The following is a 23,108-nucleotide window of genomic DNA, read 5'->3' on the forward strand; positions in this document are numbered from 1 at the left end:
TTTAACATGGGATTATTATTTTTCCCTATCAGTGGGTATGTAAAAAGAACCCTACAAAACAAAAGTTAATTGTTTGCTACTATCACTACTGCAAAACCTTAAGTTTTTCTCACTCTCCTCTAAGCCAGTCACGGCATAGTGACTAATAAAAAAAAACCAGTATGGATTATCACATTCCCTTGACACTGAAAGAATAAATGGCACATAAACTCACAGACTTGGGAGCAGGTACCCATTTTATGCCCCAACGTCAATCCATAAAATACTTCCTATCACATCATTGACAGTTCTGTGTGGCTCAGCTAAACAGATTTGTGCTTTGTCCTCCTACATTCAAATGTAAGTCTGTATCTGCTGATCACATCGCTGTACTTATAAATGAAGAGACTATTTTCATTCTTCTACTCTAACAGTAGCCATCAGTGTGCTTTGGAGAGCATACCTTGTTGAATTTAGGCAGGGGTCTTCAGACCTGGCCCTTTTATGACTTGTGGACTTCAACTCCAAGAATTCTTCAGCCAGGCACACTGGCTGAGGAATTCTGGGAGTTGAAGTTCACAAGACATAAAAGCGCCAAGTTTGAAGATCCCTGAATTAAGGGATCTAACTTTTCTGCCCACTTTTAAAGCTAATAATAGTATTAGCTTTTGAAGATTAATATGAGTAATCATTGGTTTAAATTATTTCTAAGTGTTGATTGTAACTCAGTCTTGATGTTAGCTTGATATTTTCCTATAAATCAGCGAGTCCTCACTAGTCAATGATATAATTAATAAATTAGTTCATTTATCATTGGTTCATTTGAAGGTAGGCAGACAAGTTTGACTGTGTACAAAATACCATTAGATCAGGGGTGTCAAACTGGCAACCCAAGGGGCGGATGCATCACGCACAGACCACACCCACCCCAGCTCTGCAAAGGCAAAAAAACATCACGATACATCACGTGATGTGATCAAGTTTGACATCCATGCATTAGACAGTGCTTTTAGCACAATAAAATACATTTAAAGATATAACGTTACCCCTATATGTTCTCTCAGCCTGACAAGAATTTTCACATTCTAAGAGAAAAATATTTTCTGCAAAATATTGTCAGCCTTTACAGCCCATGGCAAGTTTATGTGCATGCAATCTTTCCATCATATTTTCCTTCATTTTGTGAATGAAAAGCAAATGTGATAATTCCTTGGGGATATATGAATAATGTAGTAAAACACACTGTTTCTAAATTATTTTTAAGCCAAAAATTGTATAGCAACACTTGGAAAATTGTATAATCTGAAGGATAATCGTGTCCTGATCCATAGATAGTACATGGAAGTTGAAATAAGATCAGTATAATGAAAAATATGGACCAAACAAATTTTTCATTATTGGTAGTCATGAATTCCCTATTTTAAGTCATGGAAAATCATCCACTAGTTAGTGCACTGGAGGAATCCCTGAGAGATAAAATTGAATTAATGCACATGGAAATTTTAACAAGGTTGTTCTGAGAGAAAAGCATTTACTATAATCCAAACCAATTAGTGACCTCACTGCCAGATAATAGGATCAGGCTTGCAGGAGCTGTGTTTTGCAAAAATTGTATTTTAACTTTGTATGTAATTCTCAAATCCTTCATTTCAAAGTTGTCTCATTTGTTTAAATAACTTCAGAATTAATGACTTCAAAATGTGAAATGATCATTTCTGTTATTCGGTTGAGTAAATATACTTTATAACAAGGAGTCTGTTGTGAATGTTTGCATCTACAAATATGAATTACTTTGCAAATTGACATTGGAGCTGTGCTCTGGATTCTGTCCAATTACATTTCTATTTCATACCTTTTCACATTCATGAAAGGTTAGTTGCCTATTGACCGGCTTTGCCTCAACCAATATTAAGGGAGACTTGTTAGCTGACCCATTATCTTTCAGGCTGAACTGTAACAATTACTTGTGCCCTCTTCTATGGCTAAGAAACTGAATTCTTAAAGTTGGAACCTTGCAAGATTTTTGTTGTAGTTTATGTTCTCTGACAGCAGTTACTTACTGTGAAGTGAGTTAATTACACTGTTGTAAATTGCAGGATATAATGATTGGGTTTAAGATTTTGAATTATTTATTTTTAAATGTTATACAGTAGCAATACTAGGGAATTGAAGTATCTTGGAGCTGTATGCTCATCTCTTGCATGTTTCACCTCTTCTTTTCCCTTCCTGGGAAATTCCTCAGCCAGTGTGCCTGGCTGAGGAATTCTGGGAGTTGAAATCCACAAGTCATAAAAGGGCCAAGTTTGAAGACCCTTGCTGTTGGTAAATGACTTGATCTAGGTTGATATAAAAACAACAGCAACAACAGGAATGGGCCTGGCTGATATTTAGATGTGAAAATATCAGGAAATTCCAGGCTTCTAGGCTTGCTAAGAAAAAAAGTAGGCAGTGACTAACCACTTCCATATTTTTGCTTTTAAAACTAACTGGAACTTCCCATGGAGTAAGCAGGACTCAAGCTCAACTTTGAAGGTGGACTTTATTTTGCCATTGTGAAATTTTATTTCTAGACCTGAGAGGTATGGCATATTCCCATTCAGAGAAAGCATTGAGTGGATAGTAGTATAACAATGCTGCTTAGGGGAAGAACGCAAAAGGGAGGGAGAAGAACAGGAAGAAGGGACAGGATCATCTATGTAAGCTACAACAGGTACTTATTATGTGGTAGGTTGTGAGAAATATTGAAACTCCATAGACATCAAGATGTGAACATCAGTTCTGTGGATCTGCTCACTTTCTGGAAATGCATGTCTTTGTCACAAAAAAATCACATTTGTTATTTTAGTTTCTTTTAGCTTTGCTTTGTGTGTTGTTAGAATTTATATAGAAAAGAAGTTAAAAGCCTTTCATTTGCCCCACTCCCCTTTTGTAGCTTGCTGAACTGCTGAATAAGCATACAATCCTAAAGCTTAGATTAGCACCTCACTGGCTCCCTCAAGATAAGGGAAGATGCTAGATCCCATCATAATAATCTACACCTAGGGAGGATCTTCCTTCCCAGACTTCACCCATCCTTAGGGCAATACTCAATACACATCTAAATGATCAAAGCCCAGAGCAGGAACTCCTCAATCTGTATATCTAAACATCAAAGCCTGCTTGTCATTATAGATACCTCTACTGGTAAACCCCTAATGAAGCAGACTACCTTCAACAATTGTACATGGTTGAAAGAATAAACTCTATTTCTAGCAGCACATTGGTGTTTATTTTGTACTATATGTTTGACCCAGCTCAGAAAGTTAGACCAAATAAATTCTTCTAACAGTGTAAAAAATCATTTTCTCAGAAAACAAAAAACAGTTATCTTTTTCCCTTAGTAAAAAAAAACTGAGGATATTTTAATTGTTCAGATAAATATTTAATGCTTTGCATTCTTCTTGTTGTTTCTAACAGATGACACGGGAACAGTATATACTAGCAACACAGCAAAATAGTCTGCCAAGAACAGAAAATCCTCAACTTTATCCAGTAGGGATTTATGGCTGGCGAAAGAGGTGCTTATACTTCTTTGTCCTCTTGCTATTGGTTACCATGATCGTTAACTTAGCCATGACAATATGGATCCTGAAAGTAATGAATTTCACAGTGGTAAGTAGCACTTTTTGAAATGGAGGTTATGTGGTTTACAAATGTTAAAGGAATTTGGTATGATTATTTAGTATTATCTTTTAGTTTTCAAACAGCTTTGAGGGTTTGGGGAGTAAAACAATGGTGGTATAAAGTGTTCTTTGTCTGTTGTTAATGTTCATCACTTTTAATTATTAAGTGCAGAAAAGCCAATTGATTCTAATTCTGAATATAGAACATAGTACTTTTATTTCTGGGGCAATCTGGCTCATCATTGCTAATAGATGCTATGTCCATCTAGCTCCAATTAGTATCCATTATTAATTCTTGTAGTTTGTAAGAAAATATTATGACAGCTATTTCTGAACTTTCAGCAATGACAATTCTGGCTGGAACTTAGGAATTGATCCCCCAAAAAGGGAATAAAGAGGAAAAGATCAAGCCAAGTGATTGGCCTGGGTTAATGGCGTCCCTCCTGGCCTCAATAAAAGAGTTACCAAAAGATTGATGGCTCTGGAAAGGTTCTCCAGACTACTTTGATTACCAGAAGAAGAGCTAATAAAAAGCATAATGCCTACTGCTCAGATTAACAAAGGAACGACATATATATATGCTTTTATTTTGTTTCATTGTGTTTGTTTTTTGTTTTGTATTTTACTTATGATAAAACAAGTAATATTAAAAAAAGAAATCACAAAGCCAATAGGAAGAGTTATTGGGGTGTCTGTGTAATCTTAGTTTTTAAAATTAATTTATTCCCTGTTCCTAGTAGAATCCCAGTACACACGGGAATCATATAAGATTACAAGGCACTCTACTTTTTTTCACACTGACGTCCAGGTCCCAGACTTCTTTCTGGTGCACAAACGTATGAGTTTGATTGAAAAAGGAAACAATTCCCTAAAGTCAATGCTTTTGACCTCTTAGCTTGACCACAGTATTTGTTTTAAGTAAGAACTGAGCCCATTGAACTTGCAATTGAGAACAGGATTAGGGTTATGCAGCACTGTAGATTAGGATTTATATTTCCCATTAAACCTAAATAACCACAGGCATTACTGTGGCACTTTGACTAGAATTACTTGTCTACCCTTTCAAAGGTAGATCATGAAACAGACCCCACGAGAACTATTGGAACTCTATTGTTCAAAGTATAGTATAGAATCTCTCTCTCTCTCTCTCTCTCTCTCTCTCTCACACACACACACACACACACACACACACCTCTTAATCTAAAAAGAATTGAGACAGGACAATCCTGAGTTTCTTTCCCACATCCTCTTATAGGACTAACCATCCTTGCATTCCTTTTTCAAGGTGAATTCCATACTCCACTACCTGCCTTCTCATTCTGTCTGCTTAAATATTTAAAGTGTTGTAATGGGTGTGATTTAGATATAAGAAGCATAGTGAGATTTCATACATGTGCAGAAGAAAAACGACACTTGAGATCTGAATTTAGCAAGCAGAGGGAAAACATTGTCTTTAGTCTGTTGTCTGCTTTTTTGCTTAAATTATATACATGGGCTTAAATTTATACTTATTCATATAAATTTTAATAAATTTAACAGATAACATTTTAAATTCTAATGTACTTTGTAACTAAAAACAGGTTTATGTGAGTTCACTTTGTATGAAATTTCAAGAAATTATTTGATAAATGTTAACTCTGTCACTTTAATACTGAATCAAATTAGATTGGATATACGGTAGTTGACATCTAAACTAATATTTACAATTTTTGTTACTTCATCCTTAAAACACAGCATCTTTCCCTCTCTCTCTCCAGATAGGAAGATGCAGAAATAGAAAAAGAATGTACTTTAAAAGTTATATTAAAAAACAAGAAAGCAACAATCAAATTTATCAGGAAATCATATTGCTCTACTGCTGTTATATTTCACTTTCATTATTGTTTCTTGCTATCCCCAAAATTCAAATTCAGATTCTGGTTTGTTAACACTGGATATTGAAGGGAGCTATTAACATTGTAGTTGTCTGATATGTGTGCTCCTAGGTGATGACCAGGACTTGCTTTCTTTTCAGTGACAAGAAGAATTTGCAAAAATTGCATTGGTAGGATGAAATTATTAATATGTATTATTTAATATTTAACATTCAACATAAATTGATTCAAAATGGGATATAAATGACATGGTTACATGTTTTTCATTCATCTGTTATCTCTGTCTACCTACCTACCTATCTACCCATCTGTCTATAATCTGTCTGCCTATCCATCACCTCTCTGTCTGTCTCTCTATCATCTATCTATCATCACCAAGAGCCGTAGTGCAGCATTAATTTTGCAATATTGCAGGCTAACTGCCCGCAGCCTGGAGTTCAGTCCTGACAGGCTCAAGGTTGACTCAGCCTTCCTTCCTTCTGAGGTTGGTAAAATGAGGTCCCAGATTGTTGGGGGCAATATGCTGACTTTGTATACCACTGAGAGAGTGCTGTAAAACACTATGGAGCAGTATATAAAAGGTCTATTGCTATTACTATTGCTGTTTATCTATTTCAGTATGGAGATAAAAGGCAAAAAGTCCTCTTCACAATTATTTATTAGATTTGTTAATACCATCCAACTCCAAAAAGACAGTGGACAGTTTATAAAATATCAAATCTACAATTAAAGAAAAAATGAAAACATAACTGTGTGGACAAGACACAATAACAAGCAAAAAAACCCCTTCCATTTTCTAAACCTTGGGTCAGTAGTCAACAGATGTACCAGTCAATCTGATGTTGAAATGTAGTGCATCATTTGCATACTGATTATACTGATTCCCAGACTGATGAATGACTTCACCAAGAAGCTTCATGTAGAATTTAAACAGGAGAGATGAATGTGTTGAACTTGAGTTACTCCACATGTGAGGGGCTGCAGGACCAAACTCTTCCCTTTGTCCACACTGACTAGAAATAACCACTGAGGAAAGAGGCAAAACAGTGAAACACAGTACCTTCCACTCCTAACCCCTGCAGAAGTATACTACAAAGGTCCCTGAATGATCAGGGGCCATAAGGCTGGATGGACCATTCCCTTCTAGCTCTGTCAAAGGTCATCAACAACCTTCACCATAAAGGAAGGTTTGGAAAGTAGATAGAAACTGTTCAGAATGGAGGGGAATCTATCTATAAAACATTTCAGATCATTATTTAATGTAGGCTTTTTCCACATCATATCAAGGAAGCAAAGGACTAGAAAATATGAAACATTCTCTCCTATTTTGATGTCACATGGATATATGAGAAGAAAAGAATTTTATTTGCCATGACCATAAAAGTTGTATATAAATATATTCATGACTTATATAGAGGAAGAACCAGAAATTTCAACTTTCTTATAACAATTTAAGATGCTGGGAATAGTATATCATTAGAAAACCCTTTAGCTGGCCAGTAAAGATCTGGGCATTAAAACAATACTATGTTGTAGATTCACTTGGGAATATATTGGAGTTGAAAACAAAGGAATGGTGTTTTAGCTTGGAATGAGAAATTGCAATGATAGTAAAGCTCTCATGAAATTCTATAGTGCAATTGAGATAGAGGCAAAAGAAAATGAAAACATTGGCAAGAATAAACAAGGGGCATTAGCAGGTAAAAGAGAAAATAATCAACCTCTTAGCTCTTGGAAAAGATGGAATATGGAAAACTGAAGATAGATCCATCTGGTATAAAAGAGGCAGAGGGAAACTCTGGCAGGCTTTCAAGATTCTGTTATTAAACCTGACCGCAATACAGTAGAGTCTAGCAGTTTATGTTTTCTGACTTAGTCTACCTGGAAGGGCTGACCACTCATAATAATGTAGACATTTGTGATCATTGTGGACTGAGCATTGTTACAGAATTGGAAGATGAGCAGAATGGGACAGAGTGATTAAAGATGAAGGGGGGAAATGAATTTTATGGACATTGTAACCTGCAGCAAAATGAGTAAAATAGAAAGCAAAACAGATAAATTTAAAATAATATAAAATTAAGAAAATGAGTGTAAAGGAAAGGTCTCCCCTCTATTTCACAATATTGGAGCATCCAATGAAATTAAATATGAATTGATTCACATTCTAAAAAAGTATTTCTTTGCATTGCATGAACTATGGAATTCTCCTGTGTCAGTTGTGCTGATGGTCACATATCTAAAGTTTATTTTGTTTAAGGGACTAAACAAACTTCAGGAAAATAGTGCTGGGAATGACTAGATGGCTGTACATTACCTTCAGAATCAAAGGCAGTTTGCCTTTAATTCTTGTTGCTAGGGAGAAACATAAAAGAGGCAATTGCTTTTATGTCCTGCTCGGGTTTCTTACATGTATCTGAGTGATCACTACTTGATTGAAAATTTTCAACAAGATAGCCCTTTGACCTGATTAGCAGTTTTTAAGTATTTCAAAGAGTATGGAAATTTCTAATTTTCTTTGGTCTGCTATCACAAATATGCATAGACAGAAATATTTTCTTACAGCAGTTGAAGTTTATTTCATATCTGATTCTGAACACGTGGGTTTGAAAATGCTAGTTATATTCATCTCTCTTGAAAGATCCTGAAATCTATCATATTTTATGGTATTAGATATTTTACTGAGTTTTTAAATCTGTTCTTTACAAAGCCATGCATTATTAACATAATTTATAGTTACTGCCAAAAATCCACCTTTTCACATGAAGCTTCCCAAACCTGTCATTACTTGAATAGTGACTTTCATGGATAATCCTAAAGATCTTCTATTTCAAATCTCATAATACTTATTTTTCAAAAATGGATTAGACTCATATAATGCACTTGAAACACTAAGGGATCTATTAAAGGGAGAGAGTGACTTAGAGTAGAATGGAGAGAAAAGGACTGAGAATAAACTATTTCACAGCCTCTGATATTTATAAAATGCAAACATTTAAAATTAACCCCTACTTATATGGCAATGTGATGCCCTATTGCATACTAATGTACTCATGCCCTTTACAAATATTTTTTTTTCGGGTTCATATTCCTTCAGTGGATTTTTTTAAAGAAGGAGAAATAGTAGCTATCTAATCAAATGTAAATGCATATTTGGCTACAAAAGCTTTTTGCTTCTAAGAATGAGACACTGAGACAGAAAAAAGTCAAACAAACAAAAAGGCAAGTTAAAGAAATAACAGTGCTTCCATTACCCCAAATCTATTTCCGCATTTTAATTGTTGCTAAGCAGTGTTGGTTTAAGATAGCTTTTTTCTCTCTTCCATATGTTTTAGCACCTTTGTCATAGCTATTTTTTTTCCTACTCACTTATCCAAATGAAGTTTTCTTGTGATGATCAGAAAACCAAAACATGTATGGTGGGGAATAAAAAGCACTGCTCCAATGTCCCAGAAGGAATGGATATATAAACCACTCCCTTTAGTGTTTTTCTTGAAAAATAATTGTTTTGAACATAGGCACTTTGATCATGTCATCTGCCTACAGAAAAAACACACAGACACTCACTGAGACAAGTGCATATCATAAGGAATTTTTAATTGATGCTTTTGGTCAAAATGAGCTGATTCTTTTGAATCCAGAAATCTGGCCTCTGAAATTCCCTGTATTCCACTTTATCTTGTATTGAAAGAAAAGTTTCCAGAATCCTTGTAATGAAGGATAAGACCAGACAAGGGTTTTCTTGTGTGTGTATACGCAGGGAGGATATTTGCTTTTAAAGTATGGTTCTTTCACTGGCTTAAAGATTTGTTCTAAATTTGGTTTGAAAGTTTGTTCTTTTACCATCACAGAAATCTGATGCAATTCTATTTCTTTCCTGAAAATCTCCATGAATTAATCATTTCAGCAGCAAAAAAATTAACCTTTAACTTCAGTTCTTTTCTTTTGTTTTTCCATCACTCATTGCCCTGACACATGTTATTACATCCAGATCCCTGTTGTTTGTTGGATAGAGGAACTCTTGAAATATTATCCTTTCCCCAAGGGCAACTGTCACTTTGTCACTCTGAAGTCACTGACTTGTGTGCATTCAAAATTCTGGCATTTGATTCATTGGCATTTGGTAAATATTTATTTGAGGAGAAAACTGCTAAGGCAACATGTTCTTTTCATATATCATTGCTCTGTTTTCCTTGTCAATTAGAGAGGGTTGGAAGCTATCATGCTGTATTTATTTAATACAAATGAATGTGATCTGTTTTCTGTTTTTGATGTAAAACCTCAAATAGTAATCACAGATCCCAGAGAGATCTAATAGAATCAGATTGTGATGAAATACCCATTTGCAAGCATTAATACTTTGATGATGAAATTGATTTGAAATGATTTGCCACTTCACTATAATATGATTGAAAATAGGGGATGTGAGGAAAAAGAAAACTTCAGAGATGTTTTCAGACCAAATCATACAATTCCACTCTCCTAGATTCCTGCTTGGGGTTATTTGTCAGCCATTCAGTACTTAATCATCTGAAAATTATAGCAGATAAAATGTAGAGTGCAAATTATGGGGAAAAAAACTTTTCTTTGATTAGTTTCAATTTTATGTTTCTCCATTTGTATTAATCAGTTCAGGAAAGCTTGGTATGTGTATTGCTTTCTAAAAATCTTTTCATCCAATTTAAATATAAATTGGCTGGCCATATTGATTCAGATCCCAATAATTTTATACATAGTAAACATAAGTTTCATTGCCGGTTAGGTTTTAGAACCAAAATATAAATATGAACTGGTTTCTTATTGATATTTGTAATCGATTCTGGGTGCTCCATTAGTTAAAAATGAGTTAGGGTATTTTGAATAAATACAAAAAAGTCAGAGACCTCTGGAGCTTCTTACTCTATTTTGCATTAGTGGCTTGGTAAAACTTTCTGCCACCCTCTATCTTCTGGGTATTACTTAGTGTTCTACCTAAAGCCAACTATGCAGAAGAATTACAGTTCACATAATCTAGCCTTCCTTTCTGGTAATAATAAGCTCAAGAAGCAAATAGAGAAATAATGGCTGTCATATCATCTCCCAGCTTTATAGCATCAAGGTTAGAGGAATCAGTTCTTCTTGCACCCTGTGAGAGATAGACCAATCTCCCCAGAGACAGATACTGTAAAGTTATATCATGACTCTTCCCATAATTATCCTATCTAATTGTAAAAACTATATATCATAACTTTCTTCTGTTTTACACAAAAAGTTCATAAGAGGTTTTCTGTCAGCAAGAAACACAGATATTATCTTTTCTCCAATCAAACAGATCAACTTGGCCATCTCAGCAAGTTCTATCATCTTCATCAACTATTCCTATGTTGTTGGTATTGCCAAATCCCAGGCTTACTAGCTCTATTTTTATTGAATGTTTACATTAACAGAATTTTGCAAGTCTGAAAGTACATCTTCCCCCTTGCCTTTAAAGTCCAAGAAAGTAGGGAGGGTCCCTTCTGAGATGTTTGCCACACTCTATTTCTTCTGCAGGGTAAGCAGAAGCCTCTTATTTGGCCATTGTGAATCTTCATCCTGTCTTTCAAGATAATCCCAGAAACTGTAATATCAACATTCTTCTTTTTTCTTCTTAAAATTAGCATTGGACTGAGAAAAAAAATTATTGTGAATCTAAAATACAATAATGAAGCAGCCTGAATTTTCAGAATCTGTGATACCACTTGAATTAGGAACAGCATCTGTATTTTCCAAAAAGATGGATAATTAAGATTGTAGAAAAAGATACAGTACTATAACTGCTTTCTGAAGCTTTGGATTTCCACATCAAGGGGTGTGAATGAATATGTATTGATTTCTTGAATCAATGGTTTCCTTTATACGGTTTATAACATGTATAATCCATAGCTGAAGAAAATCTTGTGAGAGATAGAAGGATGCTTCCTTCCTTTCTTCAGCTCTCAGGAAAGTCATCTATTTTCTTGTAGCAAATTGTTATTTTTTTGGTCTCCTCTTATTTCTGGAAGAGGAGCAGGAGGAAAAGAAATAAGCCATATGCTCTGTTGCTTAACACATGGAGCCAAACCTGAAGATTAAAGAAAAAGAGCAACAGCAGTGAATTCCTTTTACTGCAGGAAATAGCCACAATTGTTTCTTTTTTCCCTTTAAAAACAGCCAGAAGAACCAGAACAAGCAGAGGTATCCACAGCTACAAGTGAGTAGTTGGGTAGCTTTTTTTTAAGCTGAAGAAAAGATGACTGTCCTCAAATTATAATAGGCAGGGTTGGGCAGCCTTTTGGATTTGAAGGCAAAAAGTGCTTCAAAGTGCATGAATGTTTACTTAGCTTAAAACACTGTCTCTTGCAGCCCAAGCATGATCTTGGGAAAATGTGTCTTTGGTTTAATGAGTTTCACCATTAAACCAAATATTGCCTTCAAACCCAACATATTACACCCCTCTAGTAGCAAGTTTTTCTATTGCCCATAAGTATATAGATGATTTTTGTTTACAATGGCTTGTTTAAAATTTTGACCTCCAAAAACACTCCACAGCAACCTGAAGACTTTCTTACAAGGTAACTGTTGCCTTAAATCTTTACAAAAGAATGGCTAATGCATCTGAAGCAATGTCTGCCTGCTTTCAAGAATATAAAATCATCAACTAATCCCAGCCATTCCACCCACGACTAAAGTGTATAAACATTTATTAGAGAAATAGAGAGATTGAAGGTCTATGGAGTATGTGAATGATAATTACCTCAGGTGCCTCCCAGTTCTCTTTAAAAGTCAGTCAGTTAAATAAATAGGGGGCAAAAAAGAGTAAGCATTACAGAATATTTCCTAAAAGGCTAACCTCAGCAGAAATAGTCTACTATATTATTAGTAAGTATAGAATTGGGATAATGGGGAAAAGGAAAAGAAAAAGGAAAGGAAATGGATTCACAGAAGGCAATTTAAGCAATCTAAACCTATAAATATTTCACAATAATGTGTCCTATTTATCTGAAATTTTTGGCTGTCTAGTATCTTAGAATGTGGATAATAAGCCTATAAAATACAGCTGCTTATTAACAAATGAAAAGACTTCCTCAAATATTAATTGCTACATCATGGAGTGCATTCCATTAGCTGCACAGAATGAAGCTATTTGTAAATTCCATATTAATGGCTGGATCGTTGCGCTAAGAAACTGATGTTATTTATTAACCTGTTTTTCCTGAAAAAACAATTAGGCAAACTTTCTCATATCCTGTGAACCAATCAAATAAGGAAAATGCAGTTTTGTTTTGTTTTTCTAGAGAACATATACTATGGTTAGAAGAAATCAGTTAAATAAATCCTGAGTGCAAAGGAAGCAATGCATATATACAAAGAATAATATTAACAGATTCACAGTGAATGCAATATATTCATATGTTTTCCTTCCATCTGATAATCATGATAGGACTGCTACAGGAGAAAGCATTAAATCTGGCTTGCTTCAATAGAATGGAGACGTCATGATTATGAGAAGTTTCATAACACACACAATAATTAACCCTAAACCCATGTATCAATGCATGGAAAAATAGTTAAATCAAGAGAGCCAGTTTGGTATAGTGGCACAGCCTAGAAAATGGGAGACTGTGAGTTCCAAACCTGCTTTAAGCACAAAGCCAACTGAGTGACTTTGGGCCAATCGTTCACTCTCAACTCTAGGAAGCAGGCAATGGCGTCATTTCCAAAATTCTGGCCAAGAAGACTGCAGGGACATGTCCAGCAATCACCAACTCTAAAGTATACTTACACACACACATACACACACACAACCCCCACACACAAACATAGTTCAGTCAAATGACTAGGATGGGTAGTGCCTTTCTCTCCACATGCTAGTAATACATTGGGAAGACATAATTGTTACAAAGAGATGCAACTGCTTGCTGTTCTGGTGGAAAATTAGCATCCTCAGATAAGAATGAATAACTTTGATTAGGACTAAAATGCCCATATTTATTCCCTGCAGGATCTATAGGGTTTTTTTTTTAATTTCCAGGATTTGGAAAAAGAATTGAATATTCTATAAGAGATCTGGTTTGACTGATATATTTTTTCAGGTCCTGTCTGTGATCTTTTTATTTCTGCATCAAGAAAAGTAACAAACTGACAAGTGTTTTCTAAAATAAATCACATTAAATTGAACATCTTATGTAATTAAGGAAAGAAGATTCAATGCTAGTGTAACTTTTTAAAGTATCAGAATTCCTCTATTGGAAAGAACCATTTAGCCACGTCCAAGCCTCTGTTCAGTGCACTAAATCTAAATTAAAGAAACTGCAACAGATGGCTTTTCTTTAACATATCTAACAGTTGTCAGGGTTGTCTGAACTGTTAGATCCACTAATGGTTTACTGAATTCAGGCTACTCCTATGTCATAAAGGCAATCAAGGTGACTTGTGGTTGGGTCCATGTTGTGGTATCATTCTCTCTGTTGGAGCAACTATCAACCAGAGGCAGATTAGTTTGCAGTTGATGAGAGGAGGAAGTGGAATATCACAACTTGCTTCATTTCTGTTCCAAGCCTGGATTTAGTACCGAGACAGTCTAATTATCCAATCTTGAGCAACTTGATGTCTGAGCAGTTTTCAATACTGTTACTCATGGTCTCCTTATGAGTTGGTGCCATAGGTTGGGAATAGAGGGCACTGCTTTTCTTCCTTTCTATAGTGCTAGCTTCAGTTGGTGTGGATTTCAGTTGGTGGTGGGGAGAAGAAGGAGATCATTCCTTCAGTCCTCCTACTTGAAACCAGAGGTTATCTGCTGATTAGGGATTGTTGTCATCAGTATCCTGAGTATACCAATTATATATTTTGATCTCTGGCCAATCAACGAGTTTGGGGAGGTGAAAAAATGTCTCCAACCCAATCTCAAGTCTGAGTGTTTCAATGTTTGGGCCACCTACGTTTGGGAACATTCCATCTTTAAAGATCCAATTCACTTAGCCCCAGTGATTTAAACTCGTTCAAACTAACAGATCAATTATTTTATTCAGCTTGAGCTTTAGTCTATCTTATTCATCATGCTTTTCAAAATTGCCTCTTGTACTTCAGTTAGAGAAGGCTAATATTAAATAGGAATTAAGTAGCTCTGCCTTTTCAATATATAGTACCATGGTATCTTCATCAAGCAACTGGTTCTTGTCCTTTTCTTTTATTCTAAATGTACCTCAGAATAGTATCTCCTTCCATTTCCTTCTATCAACTTTCCTGGTGAAACTTTGACAAAATACATAATTAACTAGCAGTCCTTGTGAAAAGAATGCACCTTATCATATAGACAATCCTGTATATCACCCAGATAACAAGGACCAATTAATCTTTCCAATAGAACAAAATATATATAATTTGGGATTGAATTGTGGAATTGTTGATTCTCTCTGAGCTTGGTTGTTTGCTTGCAGACATTTCATTACCCATCTAGGTAACAGCACCTTTGTGAGTGAGTGTGGAGCTTTCTCCCTGTTTATATACAGTAACTTCCCATTAGCATTGGTGGAGCTTTGGTTTTCTCCTTGATTTTCTGGATTAAGCTATTGTTTTCTGCTTGATTGTTTGTCTGATGTTAATCCCTGCTTATCTGGATGTTGGTTGTTGGAAAGGATGTGTTCTGATCTTTTTTAGCTTTTGTATTGCCTCTTTTGTATGATGTGTAAACACATCTCTCTTTTCAATGCAATTTGTGCATTCAATAATTTTATTTCAGTGTTTTTCTTCCTTTCCAGTCCTTTAAAGGACTGGAGGAAAACTCCACCTGAACACATTTAGTTTTCTTCCTAAGTCTTCAAAATCTGTAATGGCATGGTTGTAAGCTATTCTTTGTATATAATTTGTTCCCACCTGAATTGGAAAAAGGTACCAGGTTCTGTTACTTATCTGCATTGTTGAAAAACAGTACCAAAAGTCCAGTGGGCACATAATTGTTTCTGCTAACAGCCTAGTGGGCACATAGCTATTTTAGCTCCTTATGGCAGTGAGTCACAGGTATGCTCACTCACACCATGAATTTGCCCCTCAAAACTGACTGCTTATATAGATATTGTTTTCCACTTGCCAAGCTCTGATGATTCATCTAAAATACCAGGTACTTACTGAACAGAAGCAGAACTGATGGATTTAGAATTATAGTTGAACCACAGGAACCCCTGTGTAACATTTCCCCCTTCTATGCTTTGAAGATTTTTAAAATCAGTTCTATAGCTTTAAAAGTTAAATTTATTTTGCTTCAATAAGTGCTAAGGCCTGCACTTATTGAAAAGTTGTTTCAAATAGGTACTTAAAGTTTCTGAAGAGAAATGGATTGTTATGGGCAATTTCTTTGTAGATTGAATATAATAAATCAAGCTGTTTTGATTACAATTTGTACTGAATATATTGATAGCAAAGGTAAATCTATTAATAGGAGAATCACCTATAAAGAAAATTTTACCTTCTCCTTAAATACTGCATATTGCTTTCTCTCTCATTTTCTCATTCTCTTCCTCTTTCTGTGTATGTATGTATTATATTTTTTTCTAAAGTTGTAACTAAATCTATTACAGGTTTATTGAGCAGCTGGTGTTTTAGTGAGTAATCCTATGTCAATTCTGATTCAGCAGGGCTTGTTTTCAGTGTGTTAGTTTATTTCTTTTAATAACAGACAAAAGACAATTAATAATAATCCTTATTGGAGAAGTCAAACAATGTATGTTGACAAGCTATAACAATACTTATTTGCTCTGGAAAAGTACTGTTGGAGTAGGGTCATTCCACAAATTCAAATTAAAAAAAATGTTTTGGACAACTTTATTAAACTTTAGGTTTGGACTTTGTATTTTAAAGGCATGGGTAATCTCTTCTGGTTGCCAGAACTTTACAACATTTATAGAGAGGGAAGATACAATAAGCATACAATGAGCAGCGTGTAGCTGTGTAACATGAATGAGCACGGTGAATATTTTTTGCTTTCCTTTGGTATCAGTGTGTATTTTTTCCCCACCTGAAAATGGAAGGGAATTACATCATTGATTTTTAGCAATTTTGGTCAGATTGGCTTGAAAAAAAAAGAGATTCAAAAGCCACTTTTAAGCCTATTCTCCAAGATTCCAGGTTGGAGAAGATTGGACCAGAGGCATCAAGAGAGCTGGCCATTTGGGAGCATCATGGGAGAAAATAGAAGAGCTTTGTCTTTAAGTGATTTTTTGAGTTGGTTGTTAAGGATATTTAGAATGACAGTAATCGAGTGGGGAAAAAACCACAGTAAAGTGTTCTAAATATTTACCTTTACTAACAAGATGAAAACAATTCCCTGTCACAGAAAAGTAATGCAAAATATATTCTGGAAGGGCCTCCTGGCTGAAGAAATCAATCAATGTCCAGGGTATGTAGCTTGGGTTAAGGTGTTGCTGTACAAAGGGTGCTTGAGTTGACAAGCACGTTCCATAATACTTACAATTTTCATGGAGTGCATTTCCTTGAGAGTTTTCCTTATAACATTCAAATAAATGTAACTCTCTCCAAAAGGATGTCAAGGCAAATACATTTTGAAAAGGACATTTTGGTGTCTTTTTCAAGGTGAATATGACAATGCATGCATTTTGATAATTATATAATCACTTATATTTTATTTATTTTATTTATTCAATTTATATAGCTATTCATCATATAAATCAATCTGGTTGGCCAATAATTTTTAAAATTGATAATATTAAAAAATATAAATACACAAAAATTACAAAATTTTCTAAATGGATTAATTACAAAAATTAATGGCCTAAAATCACAAGAACAAGATGATCTAATGACATGATTGCCTTGTTTTACATCAATTTTCTTGACTATCTTATTAATAATATTGCTCATATTACTAATGTTTTTAAATGTTTAATTGTATTGTTAATTGTTTCAATATTTTGATTTTATGATTTTTTTTACTGTGCATCCCTTATTGTCAATTTTCTGTGAGATGAATGATTATATAAATAAACAGGTCTAAAAGGTTTATAAATCTGCTACTTAGAATGGAGACTGTTCTTAAAAGTGCATTAAAAACCATATGAGGTGAAAAGAAAGATAGTCAATGTATCAAAGTGACTTCACACTGTGTCCTAGGCCATGATTCCATGATCTGTAATACAATTTCAATATGCTGGTTTCAAGTACAATAAATACATATTTTCTTATTTTCATCATATGGTTGCAATTAAAGCATGGCCACACAAAGTAGATTTTTTTTGTCTTCTATAATTCTGTACCTATGAATAGGAGATGGGTGAAAAAATTGTTTCATTCATTTTTAAAAAAATGAAGTTCAAACTTCTAGAATAGAACAGGAGATTTAAACATGGGGTTTAGCAGAATTGACAACAATGTTAGCAAAAATTTTACTCTTTACCTTCATGTTAGGAATGAAAATGTACCTTATTTTCCAACCATCTTCAAATGGGATGAAATAAGAAAATTAATATGACTATGAGCCAGCAGTGTGCAGCAGCAGCCAAAAAAGCTAATACAATCCTGGGTTGTATAAACAGAGGCATAGAATCAAGATCACACAAAGTATTAGTACCGTTTTATAAAATACTAGTAAGACCACACCTGGAATACTGCAGCCAATTTTGGTCACCATATCACAAAAAAGATGTTGAGAGTTTGGAAAAAAAATGAGAGAAGGGCAACTAAGGTGACAAAGGCCTAGAGACTAAAACATACAAAGAACAGCTGCAGGACTTGGGTTTGGCTAGTCTAAAGAAAAAAAGAAATAGGGGAGACATGATAGCAGTGTTCCAGTATTTGAGGGGCTGCCACAAAGAAGAGGGGGTCACATTATTCTCCAAAGCACAAGGGCAGGACAAGAAACAATGATTGGAACAGATTAAAGAGAGAAGCAACCTGGAATTAAGGAGAAACTTCCTTAATGATGATGAGGACAATTAACCAGTGGAAGAGCTTGCCTTCAGAAATCACAGGCGCTCCATCACTGGAGATTTTTAAGAAGAGGCTAGACAGTCACTTGTCTGAGATGGTATAGGTTCTCCTGCTTGAGCAGGGGGCTGGACTAGAAGACCTCCAAGGTCCATTCCAAGTCTGTTATTCTATTCTATTCTATTCTATTCTATTCTATTCTTAGAACTGATGTGATTATAAAGAGATTTTCTACAAGTTTTATGGAACCCAATAATATGGTATAGCTTACAGTTTAGCTTAAATGGGCTCTGGACTATTTGATACACTATATCCAAAACATTAGAGATATACTGAAATAACTTCTATAATACAAGCGGGTGGAAATATGTACAAGCAATTGGAAAATACAGTTAGAAATAATTCCATTAGCAGCATCTTGATAATGGAAGCTCTGGCTCTCATATCCAGTTTCCTCTCTATAACAATGTATCAGCAAGTCCTAATTCTCATTCTAAATAATGTCCCTACTTCCAAGAAACTAGGCATGCCTTTCTCAATTCTGCTCAGTTGTTATCAGCTTTGCTGTGAAACAAAGGAATCTCTTTATGTAGACCAAATGTGCAATTTTTGCAATAATAGAGAGATGTTGCTAATTCTTGCCAAGAATAGGTAGCAAAACATATACTGCCTGCCAATCAAACTTCATTCTTGTCTGGCAATATTTCTTACTAAGACCAAAGATTTTTTTTCCCATGAACATCCATTAAAAATCTTAGATTTGTTTATCCAGGTAAAGAGTTTGTGTACTTAGCTTTTATGAGGGTGACTTTATATCTCAGTGAATTCAGTCACACTGTTGGTGCTAAATTAGGTTTGCCATCTGTTTTGTTTTTGTTTTGCCAGTCCTTCTTCCTTCTACAATAGAAGAGCAATTATGCCAATTAAATTTGCTGATTTCAGTCAGCGAACATTTTGTACCATGCAGGTTCTTTACCAAAATTCTCCATAAGCAAAATGAAAATAATTTTAAAAATTCAGCTGTGAAAGGAAGCTGTGGAATGGGAAAACTGAATCACTTCCTATTACAAATCTATCTCAAAACAAGTCTATCTCCAACAATTTAAAAGCACCTGAATACTTGCTATTTGATCCATTTCAACTGATGTAATTTATAGTAAATGAGAAAAGAGGAGAGGATCCCTCAAAACTTCTTAGATGTTTTGCTCTCCTTAAATATTTTCTCCAGGGCTTCCAAATTCATTTATTTTTCACTGTACAGTCTTCCATCATTGACCCAAGTCCAAATTTCCAACATTAACCCAAGTTGGATCAGGCCATAGACATGGATAAGGTCAACACTTTCCAATCTATCATCTTTGACAAGTTTAATCATATTGTTTGAATGTTATGTTAAAAAGAATACAAGATGAGTGCTGGAAGACCTGCTAGCCCCCTCTTTTGGCTTATCAAAAATTCTAAAAACTGAATTGTTTTAAATATCTTTTCCATGAACCTTATATCTAATATCATCTTCCTTTCCGCTTCTTGTTTTATTTTCTGCTTCTTGTCATTTTTTTGCCCTTACGTTTTTGGAAGTCAGGTGGTGGTGATATGTTAACATTATTACTGTGATTGTATGATTGATTTTTAACCTCACCATGGATGTTTTAATGGTTTTACTATGGCAAGATAAAAGCGTAAAATTGTATATCAATTGTGGTCAGGCCTAAGCCCAAAGACAACACTGTGACATCCAATCAAGTCCAGTTCTTTATTTGCTTACATCTAAGAGACAGAATCTCACCAGACTAAAGCTGTAACCTTCTTATATCCTAGGAGATGAGATTATCCTGAACCTTTTCCTCCCTCCCGCATCCAGTTCAGGACTGTGCATTTTCTTATTTTGGGTCTTTCTCTGGAATATTCTGACTCCTCTCTGGGAAGTCGTGTTATTATTGCTGACATTACCCCCCACAACAGGTGGCAGCATTTAGTCAAATGGCTGAAACCCTCCCCCCATAAAAACCTACACAGGATCAGAAAAGGTAAGTGGATAGGAGACCACTAGGAAATCCCAGGACTGTAAGATAGACTGGGATATTTAAAAAACATTCTGAAACAAAACAAGAGTAGCCAGTACCATATTGTTGCTGTTGTGTCCTGAGCCTGCAAGATGCAGGCTCGGGACGTTGCAAGAGTCCCGGGCAATTGCAGAAGCTGCCCGGGACCAGACTGAGCAGCGCCAGCCTTGTGCGCATGCGCAAGGCGGGAAAAGCCTGCCTCAGGATTGGTTGAACTTGCCCGGGGATCAGAGGGTATAAATAGAGGCCTGCGTGCCTCTGCTCTGGTTGTTCGTAGAATGGAGCAAACAATAAAGACTTGTTGGAGATGTTCCGTCTCAAGCGCCATTATTCCCAGGACTTAACACTGGCGACGAGGATGGGATCCAGTCTCAACAGCTAAGAAAGCTAGAAGACTCACCCAAAGAAGTCCGGGAAAGAAACGGCGTGGAAGTCAGCGTTATCCTACCAGTACGAAATCGATGGAGGGTGCGTGCGACCGAAGAAGAAGAAAACTTGACCATCGATCATGGGTAAAGTTGGGCGTTTAGAAGAATTCGACGTCTCTCAACCACAGAGGTGGGACTCTTACGTGGCAAGAGTCGAGACGTACTTTCGCATCAATCAGATTCGAGAGGAAGGCTTAAAGGCTGCCACATTGGTGTGCGTTTGTGGGAAAGACACCTTTGAGATCGCCGAGAGCTTAATCTCCCCAGACTCGCTGGAAACGGTATCGTACTCCGACCTCAAGAAAACCTTAAAGGAACACTTCCAGCCTAAGCAATCAGTCATGGCTTGGAGGCACACGTTCCAACAGAGAGATCAGCGAGTTGGAGAATCAGCAAAAGACTACGTCGCGGCCTTGAGAAGAGCAGCTAAACCATGCGACTTCAAGGACTTAGAAGAGAGACTTCGCGATCGTTTTGTATGTGGGCTGAGAAACTCAGAATTGCAGCAGAGACTGTTCGCCAGGGAAGATGTTTCTTTCCAAGATGCTCTGCGAGAGGTTTCGGCTGAAGAAGCTGCCGGCGGGGCGGTCAAGAATATGCGGCCCTAAGGATAAATACTCTAAAGAAGAATAAGGGGGAAAATGTAAATAATAGAAGATTACTGTTACGAAGTTGATGTTAAAATATATATTGTGTATATATGTGTATTATGTTTTGTTTTGTTTGTCGGTTTAAATAATAAAAATTATATATATATATATATAAAAAAAGAATATGCGGCCCAAGAGAAACGCTCCTGAGACCGCCACTATTCACAAGGAAGACGTGCGCGAGGATTCGGACGAAGATCCTGAAGAAGAGGTGGACAAGCTTTACCAAGCAGCTGGAAGGAGGTCCAAAGATCGTCAGGACAAGGGCCCAGCTGAGCTTCGTTGCCTCGGATATGGTGGATGCCACAAGCGAGCTGAATGCCGGTTCCGTTCCGCCATTTGCCGAGCGTGCGGGAAGAAGGGCCACATCGCTGCGGTCTGCCTGGGTCGACAGAAGGTACAATCAAAGGAAGAATTGAATCTGAAAGGTACCAGGGTGCCCAGCCAAAACAGGGTGGGGTTCTGTGCAACACGCCAGAACATTTTAAGAATAGGCACACACAAACCCCTTAAAAAGAAACTAACACTTAAAGTGAAATTGCAGGGAATTCCATTATCAATGGAACTTGACACAGGGTCTGCCCTATCCATAATTTCCCTCAATACTTTTCACAAAATCTGCAGCAGCAGTGGCCAGAAAGTTTCCCTAAGGCCCTCTAATGTAATCCTTATGGATTTTCAAAATTCTAAAGTGTGCGTTAAGGGGGAGGCCACCCTTAAAGTACAGTACAAGAATTTTGCAGGCCCCCTAGACGTGTTGGTTGTAGGGGGTGAACGAACGAGTCTCATTGGACTTGATTGGTTTGAGGCCTTGGGAATTCAGGTAACTGGACTGAACAAATTGCAAACACAGACCCTTGCTGATGTATGCAAGGAGTTTGCAGATGTGTTCAGCTCTAAACTTGGGTCCTACACGAGACCTCCTGTTTCACTTAAGTTGGATCCAACGGTACAGCCCATCAGGGTTAAGCCTAGGAGGGTACCATTCGCTCTTAAGAGCAAGATTGACGCTGAGCTGGACAAGTTGCTCCAGCAAGGCATTCTAGAGCCTGTAGATTCCAGCCCATGGGAAACCCCCATTGTAACGCCTTTAAAGGCAAACGGGGACATCCGGATTTGTGCTGACTACAAATGCACTCTAAACAAGGCCCTACAGCAACATGCTTATCCTGTGCATGTAGTGAGCCACATTCTAGCTTCCCTGAAGGAAGGAAAATTTTTTGCTAAGCTTGATTTGGCTCAGGCTTATCAACAGCTGTCTGTTGATGAGGCTGCAGCTGAGGCCCAAACTATAGTCACCCATCGTGGAGCTTTCAGGGTGAAGAGGTTACAGTTTGGGGTGAATGTCGCTCCTGGCATTTTTCAGAGTGTGATGGAAAACACCCTGAGGGGTATTCCTGGTGTTTGTCCTTATTTTGATGATGTTCTCATCGCAGGTGACTCTCCACAAGTGCTGGCTGAGCGGTTAAAGGCCGTTTTGCTTCGTTTCCGGAAGGCAGGTCTTTTTTTTTTTTTTTTT

At 36.4% G+C, this 23,108-nt stretch overlaps 1 protein-coding gene across 3 annotated transcripts in view; it reads left to right on the forward strand.

Moving 5' to 3' along the window:
• The first annotated feature begins 3,435 nt into the window (after nt 1-3,435).
• The window catches only part of SGCZ (sarcoglycan zeta), a 203,500-nt gene continuing 183,827 nt past the window's right edge, over nt 3,436-23,108 (forward strand). For all 3 annotated transcript variants that reach the window (XM_015816799.1, XM_029284297.1, XM_029284296.1), the window contains exon 1: nt 3,436-3,630. In XM_015816799.1, coding sequence (XP_015672285.1) covers nt 3,436-3,630 — 195 coding nt within the window. The remainder of the gene's footprint in view (nt 3,631-23,108) is intronic.

The sequence above is a fragment of the Protobothrops mucrosquamatus genome, unplaced genomic scaffold (assembly GCF_001527695.2).
Source record: "Protobothrops mucrosquamatus isolate PMUCROS unplaced genomic scaffold, P.Mucros_1.0 scaffold500, whole genome shotgun sequence".
NCBI classification, from domain to species: Eukaryota; Metazoa; Chordata; class Lepidosauria; order Squamata; family Viperidae; genus Protobothrops; species Protobothrops mucrosquamatus.